Source organism: Lagopus leucura, unplaced genomic scaffold (genome assembly GCF_019238085.1).
Source record: "Lagopus leucura isolate 7727_CA_CO unplaced genomic scaffold, USGS_WTPT01 Super-Scaffold_73, whole genome shotgun sequence".
Classification (NCBI taxonomy): Eukaryota; Metazoa; Chordata; class Aves; order Galliformes; family Phasianidae; genus Lagopus; species Lagopus leucura.
In genome coordinates this window covers 17,394,046-17,412,261 of record NW_024962252.1, presented here as the reverse complement: position 1 = coordinate 17,412,261, position 18,216 = coordinate 17,394,046, and the positions used below count along the sequence as shown (strand labels likewise).

General features: G+C 36.7%; 1 protein-coding gene across 9 annotated transcripts in view; it reads left to right on the top strand.

Annotated features, from left to right (window-relative positions):
- The window catches only part of DST (dystonin), a 293,875-nt gene that overhangs the window by 191,999 nt on the left and 83,660 nt on the right, over positions 1–18,216 (top strand). For 7 of the 9 annotated variants that reach the window (XM_042893142.1, XM_042893120.1, XM_042893179.1 and 4 more), the window contains 12 exons: positions 1,350–1,502; positions 2,863–3,096; positions 3,355–3,636; positions 5,298–5,843; positions 7,182–7,358; positions 9,932–10,055; positions 11,399–11,607; positions 11,871–12,188; positions 12,370–12,536; positions 14,195–14,351; positions 15,365–15,491; positions 17,711–17,773. In XM_042893142.1, the coding sequence (XP_042749076.1) occupies positions 1,350–1,502; positions 2,863–3,096; positions 3,355–3,636; positions 5,298–5,843; positions 7,182–7,358; positions 9,932–10,055; positions 11,399–11,607; positions 11,871–12,188; positions 12,370–12,536; positions 14,195–14,351; positions 15,365–15,491; positions 17,711–17,773 (2,557 nt within the window). Of the gene's footprint in view, positions 1–1,349; positions 1,503–2,862; positions 3,097–3,354; positions 3,637–5,297; positions 5,844–7,181; positions 7,359–9,931; positions 10,056–11,398; positions 11,608–11,870; positions 12,189–12,369; positions 12,537–14,194; positions 14,352–15,364; positions 15,492–17,707; positions 17,774–18,216 lie in introns of all 9 variants that reach the window. The other 2 variants (XM_042893128.1, XM_042893135.1) reach the window with 1 other exon arrangement.

The window sequence follows — 18,216 nt, the reverse complement described above, 5'->3', positions numbered from 1 at the left end:
ACAGGGCTGTGGGAACGGCCCCAAGCTGCCGTAGTTTAAGGAGTGTTTGGACAGTGCTCACAGACATTGGGTTTGAAGTTTTGGGTGGTCCTGTGTAGAGCTGGGAGCTGATGATCCTTGTGAGTCCCCTTCCAACTCAGGATATTCTATGATTCTATGAAGTGTGAAGAGTTGTCATTTTTCTCTTTCATTGTTACAGTGACAGTTCACAGGAAATATATGTTAGGTTAGGACAGGTACAGTTTCAGACATTAGGATCCGTTCTTTTACGTATTGTCCAAATAAACCAGTGAACTCTTTGTGCTCTTCTGGCTGCAGCTATATTAATCATCAAGTTTACTATCCCACCACTGCTTATCACTTCTATCCTTCTGACAGTTTTCTTTTCCTCTGACTTGCAATGTCATCTGCTTGTGTGATCATTTTCTAGGTATTTATGGTGAAGTGCCAGATTTTAAAATCTTTTTTATCATAGCTTGTTTTGGCTGAGACAGGTTAGAGGGATAGAAATAAGAGTGAATCAGATTTCTGATTGTAGAGGTGGACTTTGGAAAAACCACGAGTCAAGTTGGTACAATTACCTCTTGAACTGGCATAGCTGCAGCTGGCAAACATTGCCACATTTGTTTTGATAGTAAAAGAACGGTAGGATGCTGCTGTATGACTGCATCTTCTCCTCTGTTGTAGAAGCACTGTGAAGACTCAGAGTTGCCACCTCATTCCCCAGCTTGTGCATAATGAAAGGTGTTTTTTCAGCATTCGGAGGGCTTCGAGTTATTTTACTGTTTGAAGAACATTTGCTTCCACTGTACTTTGTCAAAGAAATATAAAATTGAGTAGAGGAAAGACATAGATATTTTTGTAGGATGTGATAACAGTAATGTTCTTGCATGTCTTGTTCTTTTCTACTGCTTAAGAAGTCAGCATTTTCTATTCAGGTAACATATGCATATCAAAAAGAGCTAACTCACGATCACAACTAACCTCTGTTTTGATATCATTTTGCAGAATTAATAGTGTTTACCACAGGTTTCAAGCGGCTAAAGAGACTGGACTTTCACTCCTGTCGTTTGGAGATTTCATCTTTCACATATGTGCATGGCCAGACTTCTCTTGGGCAATTCCATCAAACATGGTCTCTTTTACTTACAACATATTTGAGGTTTATCCATAACTTCTATATGTTCATCTTGCTATTTGTACCACTGCTATCATGTTTACAGCATACTTTTGAAAAGATTGCTTTGCAATATTGATGTTCAAAGGTTAATTGCTATTTGAATGTCTATTAGTTCATATAGCAGGAAAGTTTTTGTTTTATTGTTCAATTGTATTTGCCTCTAATATAGGATGTGGCTGAACGACAGCAAGAATGCAAAGAGAAACTGCAGGAAATATGTGATATGCTGACACAGACTGAAAATCGACTCATTGGACAACAAGAGTCTCTTGTTATTGGAGACAGCAAGGCTGAGCTAGAGCAGTACCAGACGAGACAGGAGGTGTGTGCAATTCTATTATATATATCTGTAGTTATGTATATAAAAGAAAGATGAGTGCAGAAGAGAGTGACTAGGCTCCTTTGTTGAATAACAAGACTATCGAGAGAGTAACATAGATTTGTTTGACCTACCAAAGGTGAAGTCTTAATGGTGTGCCTTTAAACTGCTGCTCATGAATATGCTCCAGTATGAACCAGTGGGATGTAAGAAACTTGGAAGACGCTAGAATAGGGTGTGTTTACTAGATATTTCAAGAAGCACTCAGGTGGCAGTATAAATCTGTTACATGAATCTTCATCTTATGATTTTTTTTCCCTGAAATGTGATAAGATTACAATTTATCATTCTAAAATAATATAACTAGGTTTTTAAATGCTATCATGGAGTGTTTACACCCTCTTAAAGTATTTTGAGGAATTAAATGCAAGGCTTTGGTTACAGTTCTGTTTTTTTCTAGCAATGCTTTCAATCTTGTAGATGTTTTATGTACCAGAGTCCTTTCAGTTTGTTTGCTTTCCTATAAGGACCTTGGCTTTTAGCCAGTCTATAAGCTTTTCCTCTGACCTGAGTGACACTAACTCTGATTTTGATAGTTTTAAGACAGAAGGACTTGGCACTTTTCTTCATCCTCCTTCTCCTAGTAGTGGCTTTCAGTAATTACAGGATAGAGCTCCAAATCAAGATTAGTAAAGATTTAAATTTTCTGATTCATCTTGCCTTACCTTACTTATCTTCAAAGAAACTCACCTAGTTGGTATAAGATCTCTATAATCTGTGGAAAAACATAGATACCTCAGGGCACCTGTTAACTTAACTGTCTGAAGAAATTAGAACCTAAATGGGTGTATTCTTGGGAGAGAAGAAATAATATAGCATATTTCTTTTTTTTTTCTTAAATAAATATCAATATTGTGATTGTCTAACAGACTAATATTCAGACTTCTGGATAGGAGTGTAAGCAATCTGAGTTCCAAATTGTAGTTTTCTTTCTTTCTTTCCTTTCGTTCTTTCGTTCCTTCCGTTCCTTTTGTTCCTTTCTCTTCTTTCTTTCCTTTCTTTCCTTTCTTTCTCTTCTTTCTTTTCTTTCGGCCTTTCCTTTCTTTTCTTTCTCTTCTTTCTTTCCTTTCTTTCTCTTTTTAAATTTCTAAGCTGTTCTTGAAAGAGATAAGGACAGAATGATCTGCATCAACACTGTCAGATGTTGGACTGAATATTTTCTAATACTTCCATAAGCTGTTCAGTAATACTGCATTTATTCTGTGCGGTTAAAAAAGAGCAGCTTGCCCTCAAAACAGAGGAAGTTGTAATAAGGTTAATCAGAAAGATGTGGATTCATCTTTGGATTCTTTTTTCTCAAAAGGAGATACAAAAAGACATGAGAGCAAGTGCCCAGACATTGGCAGAGATTGTGAAAAATACTGAAAACTTCTTAAAAGAAAACGGAGGAAAGTTGTCGCAAGAGGACAAGGCTGTTCTTGAACAGAAACTGAATGAAGCAAAGACCAAGTGTTTGCTCCTTAGCCAAAAGGCAGAAGAATCTAAAAAAGAACTGGATAAAGCTATGACAACAGCAATTAAGCAGGAGACAGAAAAGGTTATTCGTACTTTTATTCGAACTTCTAATGTATTTTAGGGGATTCGTTTTTCAATTTGCTATTGATATACTGAGGAGAAATAAAGTGTTTCATTTGGGTGACTAAGAAACTGCTGTTCTATTTTTTTTATGAAATAAGCAGTAAAATGCATGCCATTCAACACATTTTTACTGCTGATGTGTTTTAAATAGACTGTTTGCATATGCTATTATATAGTGCCTGAAGATTTCTGAACTGAAACTGTAATTTCATTGTAGGTTGCAGCCATAGAACAGCTGGAAGAAAGTAAAAATACAATAGAAAACCTCTTAGACTGGTTATCAAATGTGGATAAAGAAGCAGAGCATGGCAGGAAATTTAAGCAAGCAATAGAACAGAATGGAACACACTTTGAAGAGGGAGATGTGAAGGTTTTGGAAGGAGAGGAGGATGATGTCAATGGTAATCTGCTGGAAATTCAACAAGGCATTGAAACTCAGGTGGATGGACTAGTGAAAAGCACAGACGATAATCTGAATCAACAGTATCAGAAAGTCAAGGTACTGCTTCTGGATTTACTCCCAGGTTGTTTGCTAAGTGTGTCAGTCTTCATTCAACAAGAGTTGAATATCCTTTCTTTAATAGACTTTGGAATGGAAGATGGGAAGTTAGTGATACGGTGATAGGATTTTCAGTAGTCAGAATGTATTGCAAATTTGTCAGTTCTTCAATGTTACCGTGATCATTTACTGCAAAATAAGAAAAAGCATATTTTTAAAAGCAAATTTTGAAAATCCTGATGGTGAGTCTATTATTCTTAAGTTTTACAGAGAGATATTTATACAGGACAGTCAAGTTTTTATTACTGCTACAAGGAAAGAAGATGCAAAAAGCAACAACATAGATTTATACTTTTTATGAAGCTTTTTCAAAAATCGTTGTAATGGCCAAATATAATCCCCTGCTTGTGGATACTGATTTCCAACAGTTGCAGATAACAGTTTGGCAAACACTATTTAAAGGCTTCAGAAGGACGAATTACATCAAACCACAGTGCAGCATTTTAAAAACAGGTTTTCCAGATAAATTAATCGGAGGCAGCTTATGGCCTTTATTAATTTACATTTTAGCAACCAAGAACTTTTGTGTGGTTTGGTGTGGTTTGGTGGATGTGTAGATAAACTGATACTGCTGATTGCTGGTACCAGTTTGAACTTTCTTTCCTGTTTTTTTTTTTGTTTTTTTTTTTTCAATAACATTTTTTCTTTTTCAGAATGATTTTATTTTTTGTTTGCTTGTTTCTTTGTTTGCTCCTGTGCCCAATGCCTACTGGGTTTTTATCCAGTATAGAATAGGGGAGAGTCATACCAGTCCATTGTACATAATTATTTTACGTAGGAATTGAGAACCTTTAAGACAAAATTTTTTGGAAGAATCAATGTGAAATGTGGATTTTATTTAGCATAGGAGTAGTTCCTATGTCATGTTATTTTAGATGTTTTTGAAACAATTTACATGCACAGAATGTTTCTTGATCTTTAATGTCAAAAGGCTCTGTTTTATGATCAAGTATATTTGATAAGAATCAGTGCTCTTGGAATTTAAAAATAAAGCTTTGTGTAAGAATTTTTTGTTCTCTCAGAATAGAACAAGGAAATATCTATACTCTTTTCAGTGCTTATGCTTTTGTTCCTTTTGGTCTATTTATTTGAAATGGAACTACAGTATATTTTAAGTGAAGTGGAACACTTCCGATTTAAAAAGTTGCCTACCTTTGGGTATTTTATTTAGTGAATTCTATTTTGTGACAGAGAACAAGGAAAATGTTGATTACATTAAGCATGTCATCCCAAGTATAAAACAATAAATAAATTATTGAGCATATATCCTCATATTTCCTAGTTCCAGTGACATCTGAATACTGAACAGAGTATATATGGAGTATGGACTGTGTGTTTGGCTAAAATTACCACTGGCTGTCTCTTCAAATTTTGGAGCTGCAGAGAAATCTTGTGACCAGCAGTCAAGTGTTCTCTCAAATTACTCAAAAATGTTTTAAAATAAATAGCAGGAAAATTAGAAAAGCTACTTTTCGTTTTGATGGACTTCTTTTTACTCATCATTTCTAAGCAAGATTCAGCAGAGATTTCAGGACGGTTCTTGTGTAATGAAATCAGTTGACAAAGGACTGGTCATGTATTCTTTCAACTTTTTCTTGCAGGCTCAACATGAGAAAATTATTTCACAGCAGCAGGCTGTCATAATAGCAACTCAGTCTGCTCAGGCACTACTCGAGAAGCAAGGACACTACCTTTCTCCTGAAGAAAAAGAGAAGATGCAGCGGAACATGAAAGAGCTGAAGGCTCAGTATGAGACTGCTTTAGCTGAATCAGAACGGAAGATGAAGATGACTCATTCTCTGAGGGAAGAACTTGAGAAATTTGATAGAGACTATAGTGAATTTGAAACCTGGCTGCAGCAGGCAGAACAGGAGCTTGACAACTTGGAGGCTGGTGCTTCTGACTTCAGTGGTATTATGGTCAAATTGAAAAGGCAGAAGAGTTTTTCAGAAGACGTTATATCTCACAAGGGTGATTTACGGTATATTACAATTTCTGGACAAAGAGTTTTGGATGCTGCAAGGTCATGTAGCAAAAGAGATGGTGTCAAGGTTGACAAAGATGGTATTGATACTTCGGCTACTTATGCTGAAGTGCAAAATAAACTGGATAGCGCTTCAGATCGTTTTAAATCTCTCTACACTAAGGTAAGTTTTATTTACACAGAATAGGAAAGACTACAGTGATTTTGGCGACTTGTATAAAGAGGGGTTAATTAATGAAACAAATTACTGTGGGAAATTTTAAATTCTTTGCTTCTTAACTAAGAATTCCTCTGGAATTAACAAAATTCCTCTGGAAAAACATATCCACAAGAGGCTTTTTCAAAGTTCTGCTTTAGTCTAGTGCTAATGGTTGAAGTTTTCTTCCTTGTTTTTAGTTTGAGTGTGAATTTAAAGATATAATTGTGATTTTTTTTTTTAAGAACTTACTATTATCCATGTAAAAGACCTATCTCAGTAACTTTATTTGTGATCTCACTTGGGTTGACTTGCCAAATTCTTCCCTTCACATATACACATTTAGCATAGACGTTACAGAGGTGCCTTAAGTATTTGACAATAAATATGCAGAACAAAATCAACACAAAATAGATTTGTCTTAGTAAATCAAGAACTTGAAGCTCGGAATTTGAAAGTGAGACCTTCCAAGTTTTGTGAAATCTTTCAAGTTGTAGATTGTTTTTACAAATATATTTTTTATATCTAATATATGTATATATGTGTGAGTTTATATGCTTGCATCTTGAATCTAAAAGCTGTTCTTTAATTGCTTATGTGAGTGAGTTACATATTTGCCCAGCAGATGGTGATCAAGTACCAAATGTAAATATTGAAATACAATGTACCTTAGGTTCAAAATAGAAATATTTAAAATAACTTTTTAAATATTATTTAAAATAGCTGTTTATAAATATTATGACTTGATATGGTCAGATTTTAAGTGTGAAAAGACTGAAATAGTTCCACTGGCCTTTTCATGTGATATTTCACCATGTATATTTTAGGAGCATACTAAAATATAGGACTTATAGGAGGAGCTATATCATTTTGGATTTACAGGGCAAATATTATGAAAACAAAAAGCTGTTCTCCGTATTTTAATGAACATACGCTACCAATTCTAGTGAAATTTATGCCTTTTTCTGAATATATTTTTGGTGTCACAATGCTGATAAACAATCTTTAATTTGGAGGATCAAGTTTTCCTGAAGCTCACCCTATTCTAGTACAGTGGGTTAGAGTACAGTTTGCTGTTTTTGGTGCATTGATCCGAAATCACTCTTGAGAAGCACGAACTAGAGGGAACTGTCCAGCCTGCCCAGCTGTCTTAGCTTAGTTTAGAGATCAGTTAGTCAGTGGAATAATGGCAGGAAAAAAACATGCACTATTTCAGGATGTGAGAATATTATTTTGAGATTGTTATGAAATACAACGCAGAGTTTAACGCCTGGATATTTCCATGTTTGTTTTCTACTCTTTTAGTGTAGCATCCTTGGAAATAACCTTAAAGACTTGGCAGATAAATACCAGCATTATGAAGATGCTTCATCTGGACTTCTGTCAGGTCTCCAGGCCTCTGAAGTAGCTGTGAACAAACAACTATCTGAGCCAATTGCTGTGGATCCCAAAAATCTCCAAAGACAACTGGAAGAAACCAAGGTGAAAAGCTTTAAAAAACAGAAGCAGTTCTGTCCTAAAAGGAACTGCTTTTTGTCAGAAAAAAATGGATTATCTAATATAATCCAAGTGGCTGCAGGCCAAATTCTTGTCTTGCAAGTCTACAGGCTACGTTTGTAGTTCTCAATCTGTCTAGAATGTTATCTGAATAGAACTAGAGTGAAAATAAAATGGGAGACCAAAATACCACTAGCAGTGATGAAAGCTAGATGTATTTTGTAACACTTAGCAAACAAGAGGTAAAATCTGGTAAGATTTTGAACTAATAAATGATTTAGCAATTCCAGTTTGCTGTGAGGATAGGGCTTGTGACTGAGTTCCTGATGAACAAAGGCCATTTGTTGTCTCTGACCCTTTTTTTCTATTCACATTTCTGTTTTGCATCATTATCCCCAGTAAGGGATCACACCAGATCAGCAGTGTGCGATCTATTTGCCTCCTCCAGTTATACGCAGTGCTACATCTCCCATTAAGAATGGATATAACGTAATTTGCAATGCACACAAAAACTGTTTTGTTTTGTTTTGTTTTTTTCCCACTGAAAGACTAACTCACAACTTTATGTAAATCCTGGCATAGGCAAGACAGGATGGTGATGGAGCTCATGAAGTTAAAACACTAGTTAGGCACTGTAGGTTTAGAGGAGGCTTTAGGAACCAAAGAATGTGATGGCTTGTATAAAGTTACGTACCGTCTGTCATTTTTAGACTGACTTTTACATTTTCATAAACACATTCAATTATCTGTACCATAATTCAAATGCAAATTCCTTTTTCATTTCTCAGTAAGCAAAGCTATTATTCAGACATTTCATCTCTGTTTTACATGTGTTACATGGAAGGTCTGTGCAGGTCTGGTATGTTTGCTGCTGATAAACAATAGTCAGTGCCTCTTGGAAGGTGGATGCTTTCACCATTTTGTTTAGAAGAGTCTGAAAAGCAGTACATTGACTACACAGAATCTTTCAAACCTTCAAATCTTTCAAACTGGTATTGCCCAACTCTTTGATATATGTGATACATCAGAGGAGACAAATCATAGTGATTATGTAAGACTTCAGAAAACCACAAATGAAAGTGTTAATTTTGGACTTTTAACATTGAAACAGTCGAGGTTCACTTGTGCTACCAAGCGCTAGAAAAGTAGAAATAATGCCAATTACAATTTGAAGCTCCATTTAACTTTTGTCCCTTATGCCAGGAGGAATTATATCCCTTATAATGCCAATTTTCATGCAAGCAATACAAAAGGCATGAGTATTGGGTTTCTTTTGTGAAAAGCCTATGTGGATTACCTGCCACACAAAAGAGCACTCCAGGAATATAAGTAGGGAAGAATGGAGAGGGTACAAAGTGTCAAAAGATTGAAAGCAAGAGAAAAAAAAGGAGACTGAAGAAAGAAAGCCAATTAATGAAAGCAAAACAGAGTATTTCTACAGAAGTCAGGTGTTGCAAATTAAAGCTGTCCCTTCCAGCCAACACATGCAGCAGATAATCCAGCTACACACAGGCCTTGGCAGTATGGTGGAGTCTAATCTTTTTATGGGGATTAGCTGTTCTTCAAAATAATCTTCAGTGACTGTGGTGTAAGCTTGCTTGCTTTCCATCAGCATACAAGGTTTTCTGGTATGTCTTGTTTTTTGTTGGTATTTTATTTATTTATTTATTTATTTATTTACAAGTACATATATTATTCAAGCGTAAGGAAAATTCCTCTTCTTTATCTCAATTTTATTCTATGAGTGGGGTATGTTTTGCTGTGTATATTGATGCTGAATTCACTGATATGACTTCATTGTCCTGGCGTGGCAGATGGGATTGAATTGTATGTTTGTAGTGATAGCATGTGTCAGAAAAAAATGAGAGGTCACTTCCTTTTGAGCTTCTACAATATTCAAGTGATTCAAGACAAAGATTTATCACATACACTAACACAGGGTCCTGAAATAATTCAGAGGCTATTTACACTGAAGTACGTTTATACTCTGAAGAGTAAAAGCCACTTTCAGAAGTTCTTTCAGTTTCTCTGCTGACTGAACCGAGCCTCTAAGTCAGGTATCCTCTAAACTTACGTTAGAGAGAAAATCTAGTTGAAACTGAGTGTTTCTGGCTCCAGGAGGCTTTGAAACTGTGAAGTTGATGACTTTGTTTTATCAGCCTGATCCTTTGTCAGTATAACTGATGTTGGGTGGGTGATTACTACTGCTGACAATGTTTTTCTCCTTGTTCACTGATGCTGAGTTGAAAAATACGTTTATTTTTCTTTTGGATATCATTTGAGTTAGTGCAGTGTTTTCAAGTAATCAAAAGATGCATCTTCAAAATGCAAAATACAAGAAAATCATTTGAGTATTGTGGAACAGAAGATAAAAATGATGGCTAATAAACTAAAACATGGTCCAGAAGACCAAGATTAATATTTTCATTATAGAGAAGTCACACATTATGTTAGTTTATTCCCAGCACACATTTAGACTGTATGGCATATCTCAAGCCTTGCATGTGTAACTTTTAGCTATATTCAACAGTGTAATTAACAATTACGGAATTTTACAGGTTCTTCAAGGACAAGTGTCTAATCACCAAATTGCTGTAGAAAAACTTAAAAAAGCTGCTGAAGTGCTTTTGGATTCAAGGAAAGAGTTGGCATCAGACAAAGAGGAGATTCAGAAAACACTGGGTAAAATGCTTATTTTTCTTAATGCTTATTTATATCACTTATGTCTACATGCAGGTATTAGAAGAAAGAAAATGCAGTTTCCACATCTGTGTCACTGCTCAAGTACATTTTTTGTTGAACTACAAGCTGTTGCAACACCATAACTTCATTGTTGCTCTGTTTCCTCTGCTTTTCACTTAAAATGCATCATTTTGTTTTTTACTTTTTTTTTTTTTTTTTTTTCTTCAGAGAGAAAGATTGTGCTTAATTCCTATGTTTAAGATTACCAAGTCAAGCACTTAGTATTTTGCTGAGGAACATGAGTGCTCCACTGGGTAGGGGTATATTCATGTTCAAGGAAAACATTTCCAAACAATTACTTCAAATTTGCTTAGCCAAACCTCCTTCACATTTCAAGTATCTTTATGTGGTGGGCTGACCTTGGTTAGTTGCATGATGTCCTGCACAGTCACTTAGTCACTCTCCCTCCTCAACAGGATGAGAAGGACTGTGAGGAAAAGCTCATGGGCTGAGATGAAGACAGGGAGATCACTTACTAATTACTGTCACAGGCAAAACAGACAACTTCAATTTATTGCTAACTGGATAATAGATTCAGATGCTGAAAAACAAATTCAAAAAAAGTAAAGCACCTTTCTGCCACCTGCCTTCTTCCTTGGCTCACTTTAACTCCTTCATTCCCAATTCCACTACCCCCTCACCAAGCAGTGAAGGGGAGTAAGAAATGGAGGCTGTGGTCAGCCAGTAACTGTTCCACTCTGCTGGTCTGTTGTCCTCGCAATTTCCTCCTGTTCCAGCCTGGAGCCTCTCTATAGGCCACAGTCCTTCAGGGGAGACCTGCTCCAGTGTGGACAGTCCATAGGTCTCAGTTCCTTCAGGAAACATCTACCTGATCCTCCTTGGGGTCTCCCACAGGCTGCGGTTTGGATGGGCTCCGTGATTGTGGACCGTTTAGGAAAACCTATTTAGCTCCAGCAATAAAGTAGGAGACATAGCTGTAGAGTAACTGTTTTACTTGCTGTTTTATTTCTTGGGAACTGTCAGCTGTCATAAGCTGGAGCTGCATGGTGTCTTGGCTGAACTGTGTGACACGTGGGAACCAGGTTCCAAAAATTTGGGAGCATAGCTGTGAGCTGCTCTTTCATTTTACTTGTGCACTGAGCTTCTTGGCTGTACTTGATTCTGGTCTTTCCTCATGCATTTCTACTGAATACAGCTAGTGGTTTTACTTGCTTCTGATACAGGTAACTTTTGACTCACATTTACCTGTAAGAACTAATAAAATGAGTTAAAAGTTTAGTTTGGCTAACAGAAACATTTGAAATGTATTTTCTCTTTATCAGATGATATAGTGGAGAGATATGACAATTTATCCAAGTCTGTGAATGAAAGGAATGAGAAGCTCCAAATAACATTGACTCGATCCCTAAGTGTGCAGGATGGCTTGGATGAAATGCTGGATTGGATGGAAGGTGTTGAAAAGAGCCTTGAAGAACAAGATCAAGTGCCTTTGAATTCTGCTGCTATTCAAGATATCATTAGTAAAAGCATTGTAAGTAGCATACTTTGAAAGAAATTTTTTGTATTAAGATTTCAAGAAATAATCAAAATATTACATTGTCATCCTTAATGGATTCAAAATACCTAGTGAAAGATACTGTTGCATTAGCTGAAACTATACATAAAAATATTTGTAACTGAAACAGATGTATGCTGTTGGTTCAGCTGAACTAATTTGTTGCTCCATATGGTGAACCAGTTCTACTTTTAAAATTTATCTATAAGCAATACAGAGCAGTTTTTCACTTGTTTCAGATGCTAGAACAAGACATTGCTGGTCGTCAAAGCAGTATAAACACTATGAATGACAAAGTGAAGAAGTTCATGGAAACAGCAGATCCATCCACTGCATCCTCACTGCAAGCCAAAATGAGTGAACTTGCTGGACGTTTTTCTGCAGCAAGTAAGAAGCATAAAGAAAAACTTATGAAAATGGAGGAGTTGAAGACTAAAGTGGAATTATTTGAAGATCTGTCAGAGAAACTCCAGTCATTCCTAGATGAGAAAAACCAGGCTCTCAGTGAGACTGAGGCACCAAGAAAGGATGTTAGTGAAGTGTCTCAGTACATGCAGGTACTGTGCCATTCCATTTGTATAGTGTGTGCATATCTATCTAGTCTTGCTCCTTTAAGTGATAGAACAATAAGTAAGACATGCTTGTTTCATAGCTTCAATTGCTTGGCTAAAGTAACAAATTTAATTCTGGACAACTGATTGCATAATCTAACATGAAGAATATACTTGTGTTTTGCAGGAGGCTAGTATAGAATTAGCAAAACATAAGAAAGACCTGGAAGTTTTGCAGAACCTTCTTGAAGAACTGTCTTTACACGCTCTTCCTGGGGATAAAGCATTGGTACTAGAAAAAGTAAACGCTTTGTCAAAAAAATTCAGAGAGATAGAGGAGACTGTAAAGGAAAAGTAAGTCAAACAATTATTGAAATGTTTCCACCTTTTAGGCTAATAAATGTTGTTACTGATAGTGACCACTATCCTTTTGTGTGCAATTCAAGAGATTTTGGAGGATTTTTCATTAAAAAAAAAAAAAGAGCAATTCAGTATAGAAATACTTCAGTAGCTACTTCATCTGTCTCAGGCTGTCTAAATTACGGAGAAGTAGCTTTTTCCAAATTTCATGAATATGTTGTGAGTCCTGTAAGTACTAAGGAAGCTGTTTTACTTTTCTCCTTCTCTGATAGAATAAAAATTCTTCTTTGTGCAAATTAATTTCATATACTGTTTGGAATCAGGCTGCAAAGAAAAACTGAGGAAATTACTATAGCATCCATTTACCTGTATAGCAAAACTGGATTTTCCACATTCTAATAATATTTGTAAAATTATTGATTTTTTGGTCTAAAAAATTTCAGATTCTGTCAAAACTGTAATCTCTAAACCAGGCTTGCTTCCAAAGCAGTTGAAATCTTCATTCAGATCATTTGGGATGCAAAGTGAAGTATTAAAACTTCATTAAAGTATGACATGAAAATTCCTTTCCTGATCATAGTGACAACGCTAGCTTTAGACATCCTCCCTAGACACCAAGAGGGAAAGAGTGCATGTAGAAGCTATTAAATAGGTCCTGATTTATGAAAATACTTGGAGATCTTTCTTCAAAATCCGAAATGATGCAGTGAAGACATTTCTTAGATGTCTTGTTATTTTACTAAGGTATCAAAATGCTGTGTGCTAGTGATATGAATTGTGTTATGAGTTTCCTTGTGTTACGAGTTTTTACTCACAACTCCCACCAGTATCTTTTTCAATGCTTGTTTTGCTTTTATCAATTACACAGTCATCTGTGTGTTTATTTTGCTACTTGTTCTTGTGAGTCAGTGCCTTGTGTCGGTTTATCTGATCAGGATTGATCTGATGTATGATTGAAGTACGATTTTTTGCTTTCTTTTTGCACGCTACTGGGTATGATTAGTTCACCAGCACTACTGACATATTGCTTTAGGATCAAGTCACGTTCAGGTAGAAGATGAGTAAATTACAAGTGCTGTGACAAGAGGTTGTCTCTCCATGATACCTCTAACTTGTCAATGCTTGTAAATATCTAATGGGTGAATGGGGCCGGGCTCATTTTAATGGTGCCTAATGACATAACAAGGGTCAGTGGGCACAAACTGGAACACAGAAAGTTCCATAAAAACGTAAGGAAAAAAACATAAAAACATGAGGAAAATCTTTACTTTGAGGTTGACAACGCACTGAAACAGGTTGCCCATACAGGTTGTGGAGTCTCCTTCTCTGGAAATATTCAAAACCCATCTGGATGCTTTCTGGTGTAACCTACTGTAAGGAACCTGCTTTAGCAGGGGATTAGACAAAATGATCTCCAGAGGCCCCTTCCAGCCCCTATGATTCTGTAATTCTGTCAAATATCACAAAGATGGATGTGTTCTCTTCTTGCAGAAAACTCACAGATCTGTCTCTGTACTCCTTGCAGCTAGTTTTGAGGTTATCACTAAGTACAGGAATAGCAATATCAGATTTAGCAATATCTGTTGATTTAATTATCGGAAGGAATGCTGTCATTCAGTGCTCAATTTCTTTTGTTGTCTTTAATTGTCTAGAGAAGAGGATGTATCATCTTGTCAGAAAGAAATTGATACTTTTGAGCTACTTGTAGAATCTTTAAAGAAATGGATAAAAGAGACGACAGAACGAATACCTGCTGCACAGCCCTCCCTGAATACGGAAGAGTTAAAGAAGCCTTTGGAAGATACATTGGTATGACACTGTAATATGACAAGAAAAATACAGTCAAAGGAAAGAGGGCATCTGTTAGGAACGAAAGAACAGACAGAAGTTATAAGCAGTCACAGTAATTGGACTTGCAGTCTGCATTTACATTAACATTTCCTTTGCATGTTTGGGTGTACTTGTGGTGGGCTGATCTTAGCTGGCTGCCAAGTCCCCACCCAGAGGCACTCATTCCCTGTCCTCTGCAGGACAGGGGGAGAAAATACAATGGGTCTCAGGTCAGGGTAAGGAAGGGGGATCACTCACCAGTTACTGTCGTTGGCAACAAAATCTGTAATTGTGGAAGATTGATTGCCAGTTTAGAACAGTGTAGGAAGGTGAGATAGAAAAACAAAATTAAAACACTGTCCCTCTGTATAACTCCTTATTTCCTAAGCTCAACTTCATTCTATCACTTCTTGCTTTTCACTCTTCTCTGCCCCAAGTGGTGCAGTGAGAATGGAGAGAGAGGGTTGTTAGTAACTCTTTGTCATTTCTTCTTTCTTACTCTCTTCCTGTACTCCAGAGTAGGGTCCAATTTCCATGAGTTACAGTACTTCCTAGCTCCTGTATAGACTCCCCATGGTCTTTTAGGGACCACGCACCTGTAGTGGCAGAAGGTCCTCCAAGCACCACAGTGTGAATAACATGTTACACCATGGGTTTTAGGCCAGCCGGTCTGGTTCACGCATTTTTTTCTTACTCTGGCCTCTCAAAGCTGCAGCACATTTTGGTTCCCCTGTTCTTAAATATAACAGAAACTGATTAGGCTCAGTCTGGGACATCTTGGAGCTGGCTGTAACAGGCTGTGTACAACATGGGGCAATGCCTGGCCTGTTCTACCAGCGGCTTCCCCTAAATCCCTCATATTACCCAAGGCTTGCCAGATAAACCCAATACAGTGCTACAGGATATTCCCAAGTAACATTTCTTTTCTCAGCACTAAGCACTTTGTCTGAATTCAGTTTTGTAATGAACAACTGATTATTTTTCTTAAACAGAATTTAAAAGATGAGTGGACATTAAAAGCAACTGAGCTGCAGAAAATGAACAGCAGAGGAACACTGTTATGTAATCTGATTAGTGCTGTGACTTCTCCTGCAAAACTGAGAGCAGTTGCAAAATCAGGTATGCACTCATATAATCAGGTAAGCCTAACATTTATGGAGTTTTTTAATCCCTTAAGAAAAAAAAAAAAGAACGACTGCACCCTTTGGCTAAGTTTCTGAATATTATGGCTTAGAAGAAATCAGTTAGCCATGTCTGTTCTGACCACTGTTTGCTGTGATTCTCATTTCAGCTAAATCTAACTGTTGTAATAATTTTGTACACATTCTGATTGCTTTACATTGCCAAAATAGAGTAAAAGCATTTTGATGTACATGACTGACAAGTCTTGATCCTAGGAAATTTTTGATTATGAAAAACTGACTTAATCTGATTGGTGTTTACATATCTCCAAATCTGCAAGTAGGACAAATATAAACCTTACCTTTGTAAACAATAACATACCTGTACGTTTTTGCTCGCAGGGATATGTTTTTCATAGCTAGTCCATGTGACATCAAGCAAGCACACAATTGTTTGCACAATCATAGAGTTTTTGTTAGAAGGGTGGTGCTATCTCAGTATGACAGCATAATTAATGTTAGTTTATAAATTAGTTGAAACAACAGCGTGAAAAGGAATCAATTCCTTATTCCAGAGTGAGGAATTCCTAGACCAAAATGGCTTCCAGTATGGATTTTTTACCAACTCCTATTTACCAATAAACACATTTTTAAAAATAGCAAATCTATTTCCATGAAATTTCTGTACTGTACATTAATCTGTTTTACAAAATCTAGCAAGTCTGCTAATTCAAGCCATAAGCTAAAGCATGTGGAATCTAACCATGTTTTCAGTCACTTCTTTAATTTATTTCCAGACCTTGTCAATTCAAATATATTAGCCTTCATTGGTCATTTGCAAAGGAGACTGGGAGGACAGGGACTGCCAGTTGATACCTATTTAGCAAGAGAGAGCACTTTCTTTTTTGTATTTCTTTGTAGTAGCTACTGCTGGTTTCATCCTTGTTTGAATTTGGAATAAAAATCTTCAAAGAATGTTTTGGAATCATACATAGGATATTTAGGCTTTTTCCTCTGCTCCTCTCTCTCTACCTCTATACATACAGATAGAAAAATAGCATATAGGAGCAGGTATAATCATCCAGATAAAAATGTTTGCCCACCTAGACAAGAGATGTACTGTGTATCTTTAATCACAGTTGTAAATACCAGAGTCCAGCTAGTAGAGCATGAAGATTTACAAGGCTCTAGCTAGGGGCTGTGACTTTTCTTATCTGTTTATTTTCTCTTGCTATCCTCTGGCTGCCACTAATGTGATCCTCACTGTCCAGGCTGTATTGTGGGATGGATCCACAGCCTTCTTCAAGGCAACCATTACTCTTTCCCTGTTAACTGCCCATCTGAGAATACATAGGTGTGGGAGAGCAGGAAGTTGTTCCCTGACTGCTCTTTACGCAGTGACTTTGTCTTCCAGTTCTGTGGTCTGACAGCATTTCTCAAAGGTTACGCAGTCCTGGATCCAGAGACTTTGAAATGCTGTTCAATTAGTGAGAGTGGCAGGACTTCACATTAACAATAAGGTTTCCACATCACCTTCCCTGGAACAGCATGGAACATGTTGAAGCTCATGATGAGATAGGCATTTGTTATGTTGACATCCTGAGTGTTTTGTGCAGTGGTACAGTACTGCTGAAAGTGGGTAAAGGAGTTAAATCAGCTGTGTCTTTGGTTATGGTTTCTGCAGTGACCACTTCAGTCTTCTTTGCTGCTTAGCGTTCAGTGGTTTCCTTACAGTTTCAGTGTGAGACAGTGCCACTCACCAGAGCATGATCATGGTTGGGAAAAAATCTGTAAGTAGTGGGGAACAGATTCCTTTTTGGGAGGAGAAACTGACGTTAGCCATATGGGTATAAGTAGGCCTCACTGCTAGGGTAAAGACCTTTGTCCATGATATTCACAGTATTGTAAGCTGTGACACTGCTCATACATCATATGTATGCATACTTACATGTGCATGCATGTACACACCTGTACACTATGCATGTGCTGTGAATGTATGATACCATTTATGGTGGGCTGAAGCAGGTCAAAACAAAAAAACAGCCTTAAGAAATATAAAGCTAAATAAAATATTTATTGCAAGATTAGCATGCAGGTGTTTCTTCAGATATTACAAGAAGGACTATATATCGTTGTTCTGAAGAGGAAATGTAATGCTGGACTTTTGGTGGGAAAAGGGCCAGATAAGGATATGACTTAGTCCCTCTTGATCAGTAGGTGGCACAGTGTTGAATGGTGAAGGAGGAGCTCCAGGAACTCAGGATTTTCTGAAAAACAAAGGTGAGTAATCACTAAGTAAAAATTCCAGGATGTGACAAAGAAGTGTGTTTGTGAACTACTGTTCAACATGTAAATATTTTGAAAATGGTGCATGCAGAGTGTTGCAGCAGGCTTTACTAGACAAATTTAATATCATCTTTGCATACGGGAATTATATTGACTACTAAGATGGTACTAAAATTAATTTTAAAAAGAGCTGCCTTCAGTATTTCCTTTGAAAAAAGATCACATCTTTGTTTTCTGAATCAATATGAACTTACGTAAGAATGTAGAGTGATAACTATTTTAATATAACATATAGCTTTTGAAAAAATTATTACTCTGTAGTGAGATGAAACTTTTTAACACCAGTTAACATACATGACATGAACACATACATACATGTACGTATACAAATACACTCATTTTTCATATGCTTGTATCACTGTGTGTGCCCAGCTCCT